The sequence below is a fragment of the Chelonia mydas genome, chromosome 4 (assembly GCF_015237465.2).
Source record: "Chelonia mydas isolate rCheMyd1 chromosome 4, rCheMyd1.pri.v2, whole genome shotgun sequence".
NCBI classification, from domain to species: domain Eukaryota; kingdom Metazoa; phylum Chordata; order Testudines; family Cheloniidae; genus Chelonia; species Chelonia mydas.
In genome coordinates, this window is record NC_057852.1 from 79,412,121 (window position 1) to 79,432,032 (window position 19,912).

Sequence of the window (19,912 nt, forward strand, 5' to 3'; positions counted from 1 at the left end):
TTGTACAATGTCTTTAATCAGAGGAACTCAAATAATTTTGCAACACTACATATACCAACTTAGATGAAGAAACTGAGGCATTTAAAGATTGCATGATTTGCCCACGGTCACACAGCAAGTTGCTGGCAGAGTCAGGACGGGAACATAAATATCCTGGCTCTGACCAGAAGTTCCTGTGGTGGTAATCGCTTTAAGAGAGCCAAGCATTAACAATACAAATCATAGCTCTGAGAGAGAGAGAGAATGCATGTTAAATATTTTTCCTCCTGTACTTAAGAAACCTGGGGGAAATCCTGGCCACATTAAAGGCAATGGAAGTCTTGCTATTGATTTCGGTGGAGCCAGGATTTCACCCTGAGTCTAACTTCCACTGTACCCATTCCGGAAAACATGTTTTGGCATAACTAGCTAAATAGTCAGTTAGTTGACCCACTTAACAATAACAACAAAAGCGTCTTTCTTGTCATTACACAAAGGGTCATAATGTACCCTTCACTTTGTCTGAGAAGTCTACTTGTCTTAAGCATTTGATTTATTATCTTTTTATCTTTTGCATTTGTGTGATATATTGATTTGATTTAATATTATAAAAATGAACCTGTTGTGAATGCAAGGTCCAAGATTAAATTAGCATTTTCTGCCTTTTTATTTTGAAATGGTTACACTGTTTGCTTGGATCAGCAATTCTTTATAAAATATTAGGACATGGAAAGGTTGACTTTCCATCTGCATATGGAATACAAAGGGTTGAAAGATAACAGAGCTCTCTTTCCTTTATTTCATCCTGTCCAGCAGATCACTGAACTTTACTGTGCATTGTGCAACGAAGTTCGGTGGACAAATTTGTTTAATTCATGGCACTGCCTGAACAGTAATTTGCAAATATAAGCAACCTAGTTTCATAGATTGGGACTGGAATCAGGAGACCGTGGTTCTGTTCTTGTTTCTGCCTCTGGCTTGCTGTGTGACCTTGAGCAAATCACCCTCTCCAAGACTCAATTTCTCCATCTATAAAAACAGAAAAGACCATTTATTATTTATATTGAAGTAGTCCACAAAATGTTCTCGGGGTATTCCAAGCACAGGGGAAGATGTAGTGTCTTCCCCAAAGACAGCGTACTTCATCTTGAGCAGCTTTATAATGGAGATGTGTTTCTGGGTATAAATAAACCAATAGAGCTATTTGGATGGCTGGATAACTTAGTGCTAAATGAAAACTGAATGTTTATTCTTTTGGGATTTTTGATTAAATGTCTCAGATACAATTTATATATGGGATCCTTTTCAGATTACATTCTGGTCCTTTTGCTCCTCAAGAGCTCTGTTGTGCCTTTTAGAAACAGCTTTCTTAAGGGGTCTCCCATGCATTCCCCTCTGCAGCTGGCCAGCTGTGCTGGCTGGTGCAAAGAGGACATGAGGTCAAGGCTCTGATTCTTCTCTTGGTACATTTGCGGTGGCAGGTGGTACTAGGCTCATGCAGTCCTGGCATTCATCTGAATGCAGCCTGAGTGGACATGTAAAAGGAAGAGAGACACTCAACTGTACACCTCCCCAGGTCTAATTTGGAGCAGAATGAGGAAATAAGCTTCACACTATAGTGCTTAAACTATACATTGATATGTAGCAGTGGTGAAATGTTCCTGAAGTGCGAAGATGTAATAGTAAAGCATTCTCTGATTTCAGAGCCTTGCAAAGTTGAGAGAGCGATTTCACGTTGACCAGACTGTTGGGAGATCTGAACCAGATTTGAGGTCCAGCTCTGTAAACTCTCATTTGTCTCTCTCTAGACAGACTCTGGATGCAGGGTCTCAGACAGACATTTCTGGCGATGTAAGTCCTTTTTATTTTGGCAAGGGTAAAGGGAGAATGATGGCAGAATGCTGCTGTTGATGGGATTGGAATCTTTACTCTTATTGCTGTGTGTGTAACTAGGTGTAAGGGAAAATTACCTACCCCGGTACCAGGTAAGTTTTTTTTTTTTTTTTTTTTTTTTTTACTTTCCCCTTAAAAATTTAGTCTGAATTTTTATTTCAAATTAAATAAATAATTTGCCATGAAGCCTTTGTATAGTAATCTGATTGTATCAAACAATTCCTACATAATATAGATGAACAGTTCTATAACTGGGAAGTATTTCTTATTTATTTTTATGAGCCGTTTTATCTTAAAACATATTATGAAAGCCAAGTAACATAGAGGTTAAGTTTAAAGCTGATCTCTTTCAAAAACAGGATTTCAAAATTACCTAATAATTTAATTTTTGTCCAGCTGAAAACCAGTTGGTGAATTAATCTTTCAGTGATTGTCATTAAAATCTTCTGTATGTCACTAACCTAGACACCTGTCATGAGTTTGCATTCAGAAATGTTTATCAAACATTAGCATTTTCCTGGGCATTCATGAGCTAAATGTATAAAGAAAAGATTGTATTAGGTTTTCAAGACATAGGCGTTGTCTATACTACTGTGGTAAATCAACCTAAATTACGCTACTCCAGCTACATGAATAACATAGCTGGAGTCAATGTAGCTTAGGTCAACTTACTGCCGTGTCTACGCTGTGCTGTGTTGATGGGAGACACTCTCCCATCGACATACCTTACTCTTCTTGTTCTGGTGGAGTACTGGAGTCAACCGGAGAATGCTCTGTGGTCAATTTAGCGGGTCTTCACTCGACCCACTAAATTGACCCCACTGCATCGATCGCAGCAGCGTGGATTCCCGGTAAGTGTAGACATGGCCTCAAGGCGTAACTTAGGTGTGGTTTTAGCAAATGCTATTCCATTGAAGTTCTACTTTGAATTCCATTGAAGTCAGAACTTTGGATGAAATCAATGTGGTTCAAAGTAGGATTTCAATGGAGTCACAGCTGCTTACATCACATCTGAATGTGGCCCTAATGTCAATTTAGCAGTTGAAAACAAAAATAAACGGAAGAAAAAAATCACGAAACATTATGAATTTGAGTAGTATATTAATTAGACCTTGTACTGAAAAACAGTTGGCAGACTGTGTTGCTACTACTGGGCATGTTTTCCATTTTAAGTAAGTAATTTCTGTAGTACATGCATTTGCTTTGTGTTGTGGATGTGTCTTGTATAATAATAAAGTTGATATTTTTTCTCGACAGATTGGAGTGAAAAGTAGATCAAATTTAGCTGAAAAAGTCAGACTTAGTCTTCAATATGAAGAGGCAAAAAGAAGGTAATAGGGTTAGTTGCTTTGTTAAATTAAGTAGATTGTGAATTGGAACATGTTTCAGCATATAATGCATTCTGTAGCAGTACAACTAATCTTGTGCTTGCCATGACATCTAGTGGAGGGTATTTTTGGACAAATTGCAGCCAATGCATTCATTTCAAGGCTGTTTTCCTATTTCTTACTTCTGTCAGAGACTTGAGTACTGGTTTATTCTTACTATAAAGTACAAGTTCTAGTTTATTATTAGTTCATGTTTAGAAACAAAAATACAGACGTACAATACAGAAATACAATAATTTGACTGCAGTTCACAGGATTAAGGAAGTGGAGTAAATTAAGTGTTAATTCCCAATCTCACAGAAAGTACTGGCAAACCCTTATGCCCATGTACATCCTACTGCAGGATCAGGGCTTCAGTTTACTATGGCACAAGTGGCTTTTTGGTTTTACAGAGTTGCTTCTTGTCAGCGTGCGAGTTCCAGTATAGTCTCTGATTGGCTTAATGATCTCATTTCCGCTGGGAGCTTGGATAAATTAACCAGTTGTAACCTTTTGAATGCTTTGCCCCGGGAGAAAGGAAAACAAAATCTCCACAACTGATGAATGTGGGATGTCCTTCAAAGAAAATGCTGCAATGACTGCTCAGAAAAGTAATGAAATTTTGATTAAAGGCTGCCACAACACCTGTGTAAACAGGTTTTGCAGGGCAGAGTTGTCCTAAATTGTCGATTGCACTTGATTCTCCTTGACCACCAGAAAATATTATGTAGCACTGGGAAGAGATTTACTATGCCTATTTATCAGAGGGGTAGCCATGTTAGTCTGGATCTGTAAAAGCGGCAAAGAGTCCTGTGGCACCTTATAGACTAACAGACGTATTTGAGTATAAGCTTTCGTGGGTGAATACCCACTTCGTCAGATGCATGTTAGATGCACATCAGATGCATATTATGTCTAAATATGTTTATTTAGACATAATATGTGCATAGGTCACTTGTAACTAGTGTTCCAGTTGTGCTATGTTGATACTATTTCTGGTACTTCTTCATAAAATAGGTGTGTTGAAGTAAGGCTTTTATCAGAAACCAAGCTTATAACCTCACCCAATGAAGAGACTTTTTTCCTTTCATTATAGAGACACAGAAGCCTAGAGGGGCTTTTCACATTGAAGTTTCAATTTCTAAAGAACTAAGGAAATTCCCAGACAAAAATGAGATCTGAGATACTATTAAAGTTGTTAAGTAGTGTGATACAGCATGGCCAGAGGGCAGCAGGAGAGTGTTAGAAGGGAGCCTTATTCCCTGTAGAGGGAAGAAAGTTTGCTATAAATTAATTAAAGCACCTGAAGCCAGTCACATGATAAAAACCCCCTGCTTCAATCAGACAAGAGGAGGAGTTGAAGTAGAGTGGATTGGCATTGGAGCGAAGAGCAGTTTGGAGGAGTTGAAACAGAGTGGATTGGTGTTGGAGCAGAGAGCAGTTTGGAGGGAAGCAAAGGAGAGTTTGGAGAAGTGCTGCGGTGGGCTAAGAAGACCAAGTCCCTAGGTAAAGTGACACCTGGTTTGTGCAGAGAGAGGGCAGGAAGCCCCACAAGCTGAAGGGCAGGAGGGGGAAGTAGCCCAGGGGAAGGAACTGCTAGTTCTAGTGGTTTACTGCTATCCCTCGGGCCCCTGGGCTGGGCCCCCGAGTAGAGGGCGGGCCCAGGTCCCTCCCTATCCACTCCCCGCCTCTAGGACACTAGTGGGACAGTTAATACCCCAGTTCAGAGGCAAGAAACGGTGCCCTGAACCCCCACCCAAGAAGAGAAAGCGCAAGACCCATCATAGTAGTGCCGGCAATTTGCCACAGTAGATATCAATTTAATGAGAACATTATAACTTTGGCAGTCAGGGATGGAAGAGGAGACATTTGAAGTCCTAGAAATTAAAACGTAACTTTTTTTAAGAGTAAAAGGCAGGAGATTACACAAACAACCTTTATTGTTCCCCATATAAGCACCTAACAGCTAGTCATCTTATTGGGAAACTGTACCTCAACCACATATCCAATATAGACCATAAAACTTGGTTTTGCCAGTAAATCAGTACTGTCTGCAAAAATGTAAAGTGCCAGGGCTATGGAGGTTATCTCAGTATCAAAAGTTGTATGATTTTTTTGGCTCTGGTTCATAATGTAAATAACATCAACTACCATCCAGTGCTGTAGATACTAACATACAGCACCTTTCCATAAGGACTGTTAATTTAAACATATGCCATCCTCCATTTCAATGATGGGTTGGTGTCAAGAAACACGGCATCTCACATCTTCTCTTTATCCATGTAGACCAAAAACACTGACTGCGTCGGTCTACCAAACCCACCGTATAAAGTATATGTTAATACGAATACATAATACTGCACCATCAGATCTAGCTCTCTCCTCTATTACATATGGGATATGGGTCAGATTTAAGGTTTTTATGAAACCTTAACTTTGAACTTCCAAGTATTTCTTCTTTATAACTAGAACATTTTAGTAATGTCATTTTAATTGAACGGATCTCTGTTTAGAATTTGGGCTGTAGCTTAATGGAGACATTCTGGAAATAACCCAGTAATTTGCATCCTTTTCAGTTCTAATAGGAAGCAAATGAGACTTCCTGAAAGACAGAACACATTTAAAGGCTTCCTTTTAAGGGAAGGGACATTCTGGTTTTATCAGTGACTAGAGAATGCTTTTGATAAAATTCCTGTATCTTGAAATAATGAACAAAGGTAACCAGTTTGTCCTCAGTCTCAATGCATAATCATATCACAGCATCTCCCATGCCAATTACTGTAGCCATAATCATTATTATAAAGGTAGTAAGTATGACCCTTCTTTTTGAAGTGTCAAATGTGTGAGATTCATTTGTCTTGTATTAGAAGAGTCAAGCAAGGGAAAAAACACTTTTTCAAATGGGTTTCCCAATTTGGAAAGTATAAGAAAATATTTTCTTTTTCAAAAGGCTACTTGCTTTTTTTTTTTAATTAAGTTAAATTAATTAATTCATATTGTTTAGCCAGAAAAGTCTCTCTTAAACAGGTGGAACTTTGGCTTTAAATACACTTGGGCATTTAGGGAAAATAGCAAATCCTGTGGGACAAACTCAGATGTTGCTACAAAAAGTCAGCTTTACTGGCCTCAACTACAGCAGATAAACACTTTTAAATGATTGTACAATGCTTCAAGTGAATTTTGGTGCTCACAAATTGGGCCTGGCTTTGAATCTTTATTTACAGAGGGCAGGTACTGCATGAGCAATGATATCTGTGGTGAAGCTCTTACTAATGTGCCTTGACCCGGTTAAGTGGGGAATGCCTCAGAGGGTGAGAGGGTAATTCAGTTTTCATGTCCATTTAATCCCTTTCCCCTCTGATGAGACTGTTAACAAGGGTGCCAATTATGATAGTGGATAGCTGGCTACATCAGAGAAAGCTCTGAGACACCAACTCATCCCATAAGCCATTAAACAGCTGTCAGCAGCATCTACTTTCAGACACGACCAAGGTTAGCTAGATTTGAACCAGTGACTTGGAGATGAAAGTCTCTACATCCCATTCTCAATGTGAAACCAACCAGTTGGTTTCCCTACAAGTCTCTTCTCCATAACAGAATGTTAAATATAAATAATTGATATATTGAGCAACTCCAAAATATGTTTACATATAAATTAAACAGTTTATTTTTTCAGTCTCCCCAGTTGTTTGGTTACTGACTTCATACTACAGCTTAAAGTACTGTGTTCAACTTTGGTTTCATTGTTGTTTTATAAAATATCATGCTTCTGACTTGTGGGGTTTTTTTAAGCTGCTGGTATAGAGGTTGGAGTGGGGAGGAAATCTCCAAGATCTCAGTTTGTGATTCAACCACGTTTGTCCTTCTGATTTCTGAATTAAGTAATGGGGCGGACAGGTTATTGAGAGACCTGTTTTTTGTGATCAGTGACGCTAATAATATCATGCTTATTTAGTATTTTGATTATTAATTTTCCAGTACATCGAGGCAGTTGTTTATGGCTTTTCTGGTTGAAGCTAAAGAACAGCTGATGTTGGGTCTTTCCAGACTGCAGAGAGATTGTGAATAACAAATTTACTCTTGTTTGTGAAATATTATATGGGCCAGATCCTCAGATGATGTAAATTGGCATTGAAGTCAGTGTAGTTACACTGATACACAAGCTGAGGATCTGACCCACATCTATTTAACAATGACAAGACACTCACTGCTTCTTACCCTGAATTATCCTGCAATGTGCTTCTCTCTCACCCTTCCCTTGCTCTGACCTTCTCCCAGTCTAGAAGAGGAGAGGTGCTGAATGGCTCTGGGAAATGTTAATGGGTGGGATAAACAGCTTTTGAACTAGGTGATCTGTTGAAATCCAGCTCATGTTGGTAGTTACTGAAAGTTCCCATCCATAATTATGTGGCCCATGTGATGTAAGTCTGATGGTCTTTGAAGCTCCCAGTGGGCTTCTGTATCTATGTAACGAAAAGCCACAATACAAGTTTGTGCCCGTTAGTTTCAGCAGAGAGGTTGAGGACTGAATGGGTTATGGAGAGGGAGCTACTAGAAGTAGTCCTTCCTAGTCAGGGTTGAGTCATGTTAGCAGGATAATGTTGGGAAGCTTCGACCCGCCCTTAGACATACTACAGTATATCTGTTCTGTCAATAAGCAGAAGACTTGCAGTCTAGCACCTTTGACAATTCACCCAGACTTTAAAATGTTATCTCCCTTTTCTTTTTGCTTGCAACTGTTAATGGTACCTTACCTTTCAGAAGGGTGATAAGACTTCCTTCATCCTTTGAGACCCATTCATCTATTTGCCACTAGAGTTTGTGCCCAGATATCATGCTCATTATGTCACAAAGTTGTACAAATATGCTATTACTGCAATGCAACCAGCCTCTAGTACTTTAGGGTAACTGGGTACCTCTCTTGGTTCCATAGCCTACCCAGTGCTTCTACAGTGTCAGCAGACTGATGTTTTTAAAACATTCTAGCCGTAAACTGTATTTTTAAGTCAGCTTTTGGACTATAGGAGAAAGAGGTTCACTATAGGAGAGAGGTTTTAAATACATAAATCTTCACATTTTAGTATGCCTCCATATATGAATAAAAAAAAGTAAATGTATAAGGGACCACATTTTGGGGCATAAGCCAGTCATTAACTGCCTGGTGTTTGAAAGAAACTTCCCCGTATTGGCAAGGAATGGGGTTCGTTATACCTTCTGATGCATCTGGTACAGATATAGGCTACTGGACTAGATGGCCCACTGATCTGATGCAGTATGAAAATTCCTATGTTTTCGTGAAGCAACATTAATTGTAAACATAACTTTTTGTGCAAAATCTATATCCTGGTATGTACATGTCACCCACCTTTGTTGGTAGTTATAAATATTGTCTCCATTTTGCATTCCCAATTCTTTGGAACTGTTCAGTATGCCAGACCCAAACACATGTATCTTTTGTTTTAGCATGGCAAACTTAAAGATTGAACTATCTAAATTAGATAGTGAGACCTGGCCTGGAGCACTGGATATTGAGAAGGAAAAACTGATGCTGATCAATGAAAAGGAAGAGCTTTTAAAAGAACTGCAATTTGTCACACCGCGCAAACGCACTCAAGATGAGCTAGAGCATCTGGAAGCAGAAAGAAAGAGGCTGGAAGAAGAGCTGCTGTCTGTGAAAAGCACTCCTAGTCAAGCACTTGCTGAGAGGTACGTTTTCATCTTTTGCTAATGTTAAGTACTGTTATCTGCAGTTTAACCTTTGTACTCGTTGCAGGTCTGTGCTGTGCCTTGATGGACCATTTTCCTTCAGGTTTCAGAGTAACAGCCGTGTTAGTCTGTATTCGCAAAAAGAAAAGGAGTACTTGTGGTTAGTCTCTAAGGTGCCACAAGTACTCCTTTTCCATTTTCCTGCAGTAACTGTTCTGTGCAGATCATAATTACATTTATTATTATTCCACTGGGAGTAACACAGAGGATCCTGTTGTATCATGAAAGAAAACACACACCCTGTATCGGTTGTGCAGTATCGGTTGCTCTGCATTTGTTACCAGCATTAAAATGCCTATGACAGATGTTGGATAATTGAGGAATGTCAACATACCATCAGGAGGGCAATACATCATTCACTGGTTTCAGATAATAGCTGTAAGCTGTTTGAACTCTGGCTATTTGATTGTTGCAACATCTGAAATCTCTCACTGGGTTTCATTACACAAATAATGCAGATGTATCACTGCTTTAAGCTCAGAAGAAGACAGTTGCAGCAGAACTGCACTAATTTGCACTAGTAAATAAGATGCCCACTGCAACATACTGAGTTTTGCCAGCTAGAGAAAGAGCTTGAAAAACTTAATGGAAACTTTGTCACAAAATACGACTTACGTTAAACAATGGTGGATGTAAATTTTATTGGGGATTTTTTTCTCGCGCGTCAGTAAATACACTGTAGTATGTCTGGTAGAAATAAAGAAGTCAATATTCAGACTTTCACTACAGCACTCTGTCAAAGGTCTGATCCTGCTCAGAGTCCCATTAAAGTGAATGGCAACGGGAGCTAGATTGATTTGAGCCCTAAATCATTGAGTAGAGAAGACACTTCCCATTTCTGTGTGCAAATTATGTAAATTGTATATTAGCAAAGGGTAGATTAAGCAAGGTTTGATTTACACCCTTTTCAGTCCTTTAAATTGTGGTTTGTTTCAGTTATCCACAGAAGCGGGTTAGGGGGGATCTCAGCCTTATGAAACTACTGAAAAAATTTCCTCTTGACTTTTTGAATAGGAAGATTTGATTTGATGTTTTAAAATGTTAAAACTTTGTCGTCTTTATACAGTTCACCCTTCAATGGAGGGAGCAGGCAAAGACTATCTGTGCTGCACTCAGGAAGTCTAGTTTTGCAAAGGGGACTAGGTTTGAGGATAGGATGTAGGGAGACTTATGGGAAGGGGCTGGCAGGAAAAATAAGGCAATTTGAAAGGAAGTATAGCAGAGTGGGATTACCTCAGAAGAGAGCCAGCATGCTGGGTGTGTTTAGTAATATATGCGGTCTCAAGAATAATTCCTGAATCATGTGAGAATTAGAAGTGGATAGAGCCTTATAGATGTAGAGATGTGTTTGAATGGAACTAAATTTCCAATGAAGAAATTAACCAGCTGTGTTAGTAATCTCTGATTAAGTTACCAGAGATGTGTTGCCCTCTAACATCCATTGATCAAGTAATAAATAGAAAAAAGAAGAATCATAAAATCACGTTTATAACAAATTAAAGAGTGTAAACCAAGGGTTTGATAAGTAGGCTAACTAGTAACAACTGGATCCTGGTTCTTATGCTACGATTTAGCAGTTGATTTATTAGTCTGTGTCTGAATTTGCATGTTTATCACTAAAGATAATTCTGTGCTTATAGGTGTGTAGACATATAAGACAGATTCTTAATTTACATGAGTATAATAAAAAAGTAAGTTACATTTTTTTCTGCTATCAAGAAGAGATGTGATGATGATATTTTCCAGGACTCCGTTTACTGTGTGGCTGGCTGGTGACCCATTCTGGACTAACATTTCCCTCTGTCCCTCCACAAACTGTCCTCTAACTAGAATGGCAGAATGCTGTGTCTCTTCCGAGGCCGTCAGCAGTTCTGGTATTCTGTCTTCTGACCAGCAGGTGGTACTTGAAGATAGGGTGCTCATGCTTGACTGAACATTATAATGAATCTCAACCTGTAACCTTTATAACTTAACTAAATCCCATACTCCAAAGTAAATAGGCTCTTTTCACACTAAGCTTGATTTGCTGCATCTCTTGCTGACTCAGAGGTACTCTAAATTTTGTAAAAAGATTCAAAGGTGAACCTTTCCTGAATTTTTAAACTCTTTTAATTAATGGTCAAACCTCCGAATGTTACTTCCCAGAGGACAAAAGAATCACCCCTGCAGTGATTGTGGGAGCAGCCAGTTCACAAAACCCATCTTTTCTTCAACAAATGGCAGTGTGGCTGTATTGCAGTCTTCTTTTATAATCTTCAGTGAATATGGTAGGTTTCTGTCTGGTTTGCACGGAAATAGCATTCCATTTTTCCTAGTTATGGAACTATCAAAAGGGCCCCCTGCTGTTTCTCCTTGATTTCCATTTATGGTAGTGAGTTCCTTTATTTCTTTGGCCCTAGGAAAGGTCCCCTGATTAATTGTAGACTGTCTGGTCTTTGAGGGAGTTATCTAGTGAATTGTTTTTCTGCGTCCTTGTCCTTTCATTATTGCTTCCAAAATGGTGTTAAGGTATTGTGTTCGGTATCTACAACCGTGTCCAGATCACGTTGGGAGAAGGTGGCGGCGTGGGGGGCAGAAGAAGTGAAGCTGCTACATTTTGAGGTATTGCCCACTCAATTAGAAAACTTTCTCACATGAAGGAACTGTCCTTAGTCTAGAAAAATGGCTCTTTAATAACTTTTTTTCACATTTCTGCTCTGTTGTGGAAAAGGACTAAGACAAATTCTCTGAAGTTTTTCAGAAGTTCTGCTGATAATTCAGTTACATTCCTTTAAATCACACTAAATATTTTTGTTCTTTGTGGGGTTTTTTGTTGTTGTTGTTGTTGTTGTTGTTTTGGTTTTTTTTACAAAGGGTCAGATCCTTATCTGATGTAAACTGGTGTAGTACCATTTACTTCACTAGAACTATATCAATTTATTAGCAGCTGAAGATCAGGCCTAAAATATTTTTCTTAATGCTATTTTAAGTCTCTTCTAAATCTCTTTATTTTATTTATACATTTGTAGAAATTACAGATTGTGTAATTAACTTCTGAAAATAAGTTGTAGTTTTTTAAAGTACAACCTATCAGACTGTCTCAAAAACACATGTATAATTAAGAACATAAGAATGGCCATATTGGGTCAGACCAAAGGTCCATCCAGCCCAGTATTCTGTCTGACAGTGGCCAATTCCAGGTGCCCCAGAGGGAGTGAACCTAACAGGTAATGATCAAGTGATCTCTCTCCTGCCATCCATCTCCACCCTCTTGCAAACAGAGCCTAGGAACACCATTCCTTACCCATCCTGGCTAATAGCCATTAATGGACTTAGCCTCCATGAATTTATCCAGTTCTCTTTTAATCCCTGTTATAGTCCTAGCCTTCACAACCTCCTCCGGCAAGGAGTTGCACAGGTTGACCGTGCGCTGAGTGAAGAAGAACTTCCTTTTATTTGTTTTAAACCCGCTGCCCATTAATTTCATTTGGTGGCCCCTAGTTCTTATATTATGGGAACAAGTAAATAACTTTTCCTTATTCACTTTCTCCACACCACTCATGATTTTATATACCTCTATCCTATCCCCCCTTAGTCTCCTCTTTTCCAATCTGAAAAGTCCTAGCCTCTTTAATCTCTCCTCATATGGGACCCGTTCCAAACCCCTAATCATTTTAGTTGCCCTTTTCTGAACCTTTTCTAATGCCAGTATATCTTTTTTGAGATGAGGGGACCACATTTCTACGCAGTATTCAAGATGTGGGCGTACCATGGATTTCTATAAGGGCAATAAGATATTCTCCATCTTATTCTCTATCCCTTTTTTAATGATTCCTAACATCCCGTTTGCTTTTTTGACTGCCGCTGCACACTGCGTGGACATCTTCAGAGAACTATCCACGATGACGCCAAGATCTTTCTCCTGACTAGTTGTAGTTAAATTAGCCCCCATCATATTGTGTGTGTATAGTTGGGGTTATTTTTTCCAATGAGCATTACTTTACGTTTATCCACATTACATTACATTTGCCATTTTGTTGCCCAATCACTTAGTTTTGTGAGATCTTTCTGAAGTTCTTCACAGTCTGCTTTGATCTTAACTATCTTGAGCAGTTTAGTATTGTCTGCAAACTTTGCCACCTCACTGTTTACCCCTTTCTCCAGACAATTTATGAATAAATTGAATAGGGTTGGTGCTAGGACTGACTCTTGGGGAACACCACTAGTTACCCCTCTCCATTCTGAAAATTTACCATTTATTCCTACCCTTTGTTCCCTTTCTTTTAATCAGCTCTCAATCCATAAGAGGATCTTCCCTCTTATCCCATGGCAACTTAATTTACGTAAGAGCCTTTGGTGAGGGACCTTGTCAAAGTCTTTCTGGAAATCTAAGTACACTATGTCCACTGGATCCCCCGTGTCCACATGTTTGTTGACCCCCTCAAAGAACTCTGATAGATTAATAAGACATGATCTCCCTTTACAGAAACCAGGTTGACTTTTGCGCAACAATTTATGTTCTTCTATATGTCTGACAATTTTATTCTTTACTATTGTTTCAACTAATTTGCCCAGTACCAATGTTAGACTTACTAGTCTGTAATTGCCAGGATCACCTCTAGAACCCTTTTTAAATATTGGTGTTACATTAGCTATCTTCCAGTCATTGGGTACAGTAGCTGATTTAAAGGACAGGTTACAAACCATAGTTAATAGTTCTGCAATTTCACATTTGAGTTCTTTCAGAACTCGTGGGTGAATGCCATCTGGTCCCGGTGACTTGTTACTGTTAAGTTTCTCAATTAATTCCAAAACCTCCTCTAGTGACACTTCAGTCTGTGACAATTCCTCAGATTCGTCACCTACAAAAAATGGCTCAGGTTTGGGAATCTCCCTAATATCCTCAGATGTGAAGACTGAAGCAAAGAATTCATTTAGTTTCTCTGCGATGACTTTATCGTCTTTAAGTGCTCCTTTTGTATCTCGATTTCCTAACACTTTGGCATATGAGCTTTAACAATACATGATCTATTAATAATCACAAAATAAATATTTTTAAAATAGTGCAAATCATTCAGGTAGGATGCTAATGCTTTCCCCTTTACTACTTTTGCAAATTGGCCATCATTTTATGTAACTAGGGCTACAGAAAATCCTTGGCCTAATCATAGTCCAAAACCTTCTTGTCTTTAAACTATTATACATTTAGCAGGAAATACAGCATGCAGAAAATACAGCATGTTCTTAAAACAAGAAATACCTTTCTTTTGACTAGGCTTACTTTATTTGCATCAGACTTGAGGGTGAAATCCTAGCTCCACTGAGGTCATGGGTTAAACTTCTATTGACTTCATTTATCACTGAAAAGAATATTCCCTTTAGATTTCCACACTTGACTCAAGATTTGTTTACCATCATTGCTGAAACAATAGCTGAGCACATGGTACCAGTAGCAAGGAATATTTAAAGATTACTTAATAGGAAATGAAAAAGTTTAGAAATAGTGACTAGGAGGATTAAATCCGGTAAATGAATTAAATAAGCATGAAGCATTATCAGTTAGTCGATTTCCTAAAATATAAATATTGCATGACTTCAAAAAATTTCCCAAAGTCTCAGGTTTTTTAGTTTATATTCTATTGCAGTCTGGTACTCCTGATAGTGATTTTATGCTGTCAACTTCTATTTGTGACTCAGCCATCTTATCATTGAAACCTTTGAGATTTAGCGACAGAATTGACATAGCATTCTAAATTAGATGTAATTTCACTTAACACTAACATTAAATCAGAATAATCAAATGTTATTTCCAATGACTGAACTACATTAAATATAATAGAGAAATCTTAGAAGTACCAGTAGATTGATTTAGAGGAAATTTCATTTTCAACTGATTGTACAGCCTTGCTAACAGAAATATAGGTATATGAGTAAGGGACACTGATAAGAGCAAAAGGCTTCTTATCGCATTTTCTCTAGTCTTCATTGTTTCTGGTAACTCAGAAGTTACAAATTTTTGCACCTCCTTCCTTACCTAATTGCTGCTTCTACAAGGGAAGGTGAAAGGACACCTTTAAAAAGTCACAAAAATATTAATAGAAGATTAACATTGCCTGGGGGAGAAAAACAGGAGAAACTATAGTTCAATAACTGCAGAAAGAACTGAAAAATTACAAAATGGCTGAAATGGGGGAAAGAGTCTGAAATCATAGATTATAACAAGCAGCAGAAAAAGTGAAAGGGTTTAACTTGGGAGCCCTGAGAGACTACCAACAGCAATATCAAGACACTAAATGGGACCATCCCTACTCAGCATCTGCTTAAAGTTAGGCTTCTCCTTAAGTGCTTTGCTGAGCAAGGATGTGCTTAAACACTTTGCTGAATTGGGGCCTTAACCCCTCCCTATGGTATTGGTGCCACTAAAGAGGCTTAGTCCTTAGGACCCTCCGAGTGTAATAATCTATTTTTCATGCAGGTATAGTATCTTTGAATGTGTACGCTGTATTTGCATATGAACGTTGGTTTGTTCCTGCTGGTACTGAGTGAGGAGTCTAAAGGGAAAGTTTCTGAAATAAGCCTAAAACTTCTTTTTTTTAAAATGGCTAATACTTGTGATTCAGATCAAGTGTTTGAGAAATGTTGTGTGTAACTTGACTGAGCAACGGCTAATGGGGAACATAATAATCCACAACTATGGGAAGAGAATTAGTTAACTCCAGCAAGAGATAACAATGTATCTAGCATTATGTCTGAAGAGATCAATAAATGGTATGCTAAGGTAAAATTCTGAACAGGAGTCTAACTGTCAGAAGAGCTTTTCTGACAGATCTGCCGGACTGTTGAATTGTCAGCCAAAAGAAACCAACACATTTCACCACTTGGATCTTTAGAGCTAGACTGGACAAATGTACAGGAGGGAACAGTCCTATGTTGGGATTAAGATGAGCTGGATGATGCGGTGGGTCTCATCTCTGACTTCTGTGACTCTACGAAGCAAAGACTGGAATGTTTGGGATGCAGTACTGTGTGTCCTGGATTCCTAGATACTATCCAACATCTCTGAATTCTAAACCTACTTGTTAACTTGGATCCTGTTTGGGGTATCAGATATTTTTCTATATCCATATATGAAGCATCTGATGTACAAAGGGACTCTCTCTTGACTCCTGTTTCAAACAGCAGTAGTCAAAGTGCACTACGGAACTTACTGTACCCAGTAGCAGTGTTCACGCAGCAGGTTGCTGCACAAAGTTGGTGTGCTGTTAGATTTACTCCCTGGCCTGCTGCTTGCTAAGTCTCCATGCAGACAAACACTAGTGATTTTGCTTCCATTTTTCTTTTTTTTCCACAGTATTCCCCAGAGTTCTTAAATTTTCAGAATTTACACTAGTATTTGCTTTCCTGTTTTAGTTTCCTGGGGTTTGTTTGTTTTTTTTTTTGGTGGAACTGTATTAGATAAGCAGCCAATATACAGTTTGCTAAAATGCAGTAGATACAGCTTTTACCCTTTTTAAGTTATGGATGTTTTCCAAACTCCTATCCCCATTCTTTTTCTTTCTCTTTGCATGCATAACATTTCTCTCTGTATAGTGTGTATACAGATCTTATTTATTACTTGTATGATGACTCAAGTTTGTGTGGTGCCTTAAATTTCACAGTCCCTTTTCTAAATTGCTTAGAATCTTAGCCTGTACAATGTAGTTGAAAGCTAGGGCGAGACCAAGTAGAGTCAGAACTGATTAGCAATGACAAGCAAGGGGAAGGAAATGGGTTATAAGGAGGAATGGGAGGCCTTAGCTTTGTTTCATAGCTATAAAATATTCTTCCATATTTACTTTGTGTCTTGTATATTTTATAATGTCTTTATATACTTGAATATAGTTTTTTTTTTCCAGGTTGAAATTGGAAGAGAGAAGAAAAGAGTTGGTTCAGAAACTTGAAGAAACTACAAAGTTAACTACTTATTTGTATTCGCAGCTTAAAAGGTAAGGCTGCATTTTACATTTTGTTTTAACAAGAAAAAAATAAAGACCGGTTTTCAGCTGTGGTGCAGTAGAACTGAATATGTCTGAACTTCATTCTTAGATTTTCTGCTAGCTGGAGACTGAAACAAGTTTGTTTGATAATTGTGGCAAGACACATAGGTGCAGTTGCTTCTAGCATTCTCTGTGCAAATCTGCTGTATCTATATAACTTTAGTAAGTGTACAAGAATGGATTTTTTCACGTTTTATAATTAAGCAGAGAGCAAAGCATCTTCTTAGATTAAAAAAATGGTTGGCAACCATCTTTTAGTACATGAGATGTCTCCAAAAAACCCTTGTTCCTAATGAAAATCCTTGGGGTTTTTTTTTGAGTATGACTATATCTATAAGTTTGACTGCACGACCGTCAGCTTTTATTACCGACTGAGCCTCATTGCATGGACATCTTCATAAACATTAATGTAAACCGTTTGTTCTGGTTTTCTTTTTTTCAGTTAACTTATTTTTTCCAGAAATAAAATATTTGTTGCAATGATAACCACAGTGACATTTTCCCCTGTAATTCATTATTTTAAAGTCTGACTTTATGAAATTACATTATTGTTGTTAATTTTATAGTCATGACAGAGGGCTGCCTACTGTACAGAGGATTTAAAGACCCATTCACTGCCCTGAAGGATTATAATTTAAATACCTCATGTCACTGTTATAGGGATAGCATCCCCTTTGTGATCCAGGAGTGCACCCCTTCAGACCTCATCTTCTACTATTGTGTGCTGGTGGTCAGGTCTATAGTAGATTAATAACATAAATGGTTGTTTGTCCTGTCTTTGCAGTCTCTCCGCCAGTACATTATCTGTCTCTTCAGGGAGCAGCCTGGGATCCCTGGCATCCAGTCGGGGGTCTCTGAACACATCCAGCAGGGGGTCACTAAACTCCCTCAGCTCCACGGATCTCTATTATAACCAAGGCGATCAAATAACAGACTTGGACTATCAGTATAAACTTGACTTCATATTGCAAGAAAAGAGTGGTTACATTCCTTCTGGGCCTATCACTACTATTCATGAAAATGAGGTGGTCAATTCCCATGGGAGACTGGGATACAGTGACTCTTCTGGATCTCTGGCAGTAGGCCACCCTCCAAAATTGACTGAGCCGCCCAAATCTGTGACATCACTGTCTTCAAGATCCTCCCTTTCTTCCTTGTCCCCTCCAGGGTCTCCTTTGGTTTTGGAAGGTGCATTTTCAGTGTCTGCCCAAGATTCCCCCCTTCACCACCTCATCACAGACTTTGAAGACTGTGAATTGCCTGGTGATTTTGCAGGCATTAGTCTCTGTGAGAATCAAATGTCATTGGACTCTGAAGCCAGAGCAACCTCACAAGCTCTTACAGATGATAAAGATCGCAATGAAAGTGTTCGGCAGCCTTTGTCACCTTTACGTGAAGGAAATGCAGGTAAAGAAATAATTGTAATCTGAAACCTCTATGGAATGGATAAAAATTATTAACTAGGGTCCTGACTTTTAAGTATAGGTCTGCCTCTAATATGATCAATAACCGATTTGGGCAGGCTACACCTGCGCTTGTGGGCAATCAGTAGATATTAGGAACAACATGTACATTTTTAAATTTAGGGTTCTGTCCTACAAAGTGTGGTGTCTGCAACTTACATAGAAATCAATCCAATGAACTTTACAGGATGAGTGAGGTCTTTAGTAAGTAGTCAACTATCTTCTTTATTACCTTAGAATATAATTTGTTGTTGGTTTTCCAAAATATTATCTCAGCATTGGTCGAACTCTTCTCCCATTGAAGTCAGCAGTACAACTGCCATTCAGTTAATTTAAACTGAAGACATTCAAATATTCTTTTTTGGTTGGTTAAATAACTGAGCTGTGCATATGTACTCTAAAAATGCCCAGGCTGAGCTATCCAGATACTTGTTGTATTCATGCACTCTATGAGGATTTTTTACAAGCACCAAGATATATAATCTTCTTTGGTTCTTAGGCCCAGAAAGATGTGTTTTCTTTGAAAATTTGTCCAAGAAGGATGAAAACAACAGCAAACAGAGAGAGGCAATTAACATGGAGTTGCACTACTGAGCTAATTAATAGTTGGGATTCAGTAACCACTGTATTGGCTGTTTAGGGAATCCTGTACTAATATGCTTCTTTTCAGTTCTGTATGAAGAGCTCTGCTTGTTTAAGTTTTACGGTGGAGAGAGATGTTCAGACCCTGATTTGGGGGAAGAGGAAAGGGGGAGTTACTTTTGTGTACAGTATTGCACTGCCATCTTCTGGCCAAGATGTTAAGTTGCTGTCCAGCCTTGGTTTCTTTCTTATTGCTCTTGTTACTACGTACTCTGTGACTTAGGAGAAGAGCTCATACACATCTAATTTTTCAAAAAACAGATTCTGAAATCTGGTTAGCATGGTCACTCTGACCTCATCAGACTGTAGAACTCTGTATGGCACAGTGGTGGTGATAGCCAAATCTGGTGGAACAATAATTCTTTGTCAAAATGGCTCCAGTAGGCTGACTTTGTCAAAGTTGAAAGTCTATATGATGCATGATCCTCTACTATTTAGTTTCCAACATTTTTTTTAAAAAGTCATTCTCGGGCAGTTGTGAGAAATAACAAGGAAGCTGGGCACTACCTAAAGGGCACAGGAAGGTTGCATGAGCATCCTGTAGAACTGTAAGTGACTTCAGAATGAATACCTCAGTTCTCAATAACTAGCAGGTCAAAAGGCAGGAATCCTGAGTAGCAATAGAGCAGTGGCCAAATCTCTCATGCCCTGCCATAGCTATCCCTCCTTCTTTGCAGTAATCCCACTAAGGGGAAAGAGGTGGGAGGAATCTATCCTACAGTAGTGGCAAAGTGAGTCTTTCTCTGATGCTTGTACTTTGTAAGGCCCAAGGAATGGTGGCAACTTT

At 38.6% G+C, this 19,912-nt stretch overlaps 1 protein-coding gene across 5 annotated transcripts in view; it reads left to right on the forward strand.

The window, feature by feature from the left end:
• Nucleotides 1–19,912, forward strand: part of WWC2 (WW and C2 domain containing 2) — a 182,213-nt gene that overhangs the window by 115,214 nt on the left and 47,087 nt on the right. For all 5 annotated transcript variants that reach the window (XM_037897583.2, XM_043546031.1, XM_043546029.1 and 2 more), the window contains 5 exons: nt 1,684–1,830; nt 3,130–3,203; nt 8,703–8,945; nt 16,880–16,969; nt 17,805–18,427. In XM_037897583.2, coding sequence (XP_037753511.1) covers nt 1,684–1,830; nt 3,130–3,203; nt 8,703–8,945; nt 16,880–16,969; nt 17,805–18,427 — 1,177 coding nt within the window. The remainder of the gene's footprint in view (nt 1–1,683; nt 1,831–3,129; nt 3,204–8,702; nt 8,946–16,879; nt 16,970–17,804; nt 18,428–19,912) is intronic.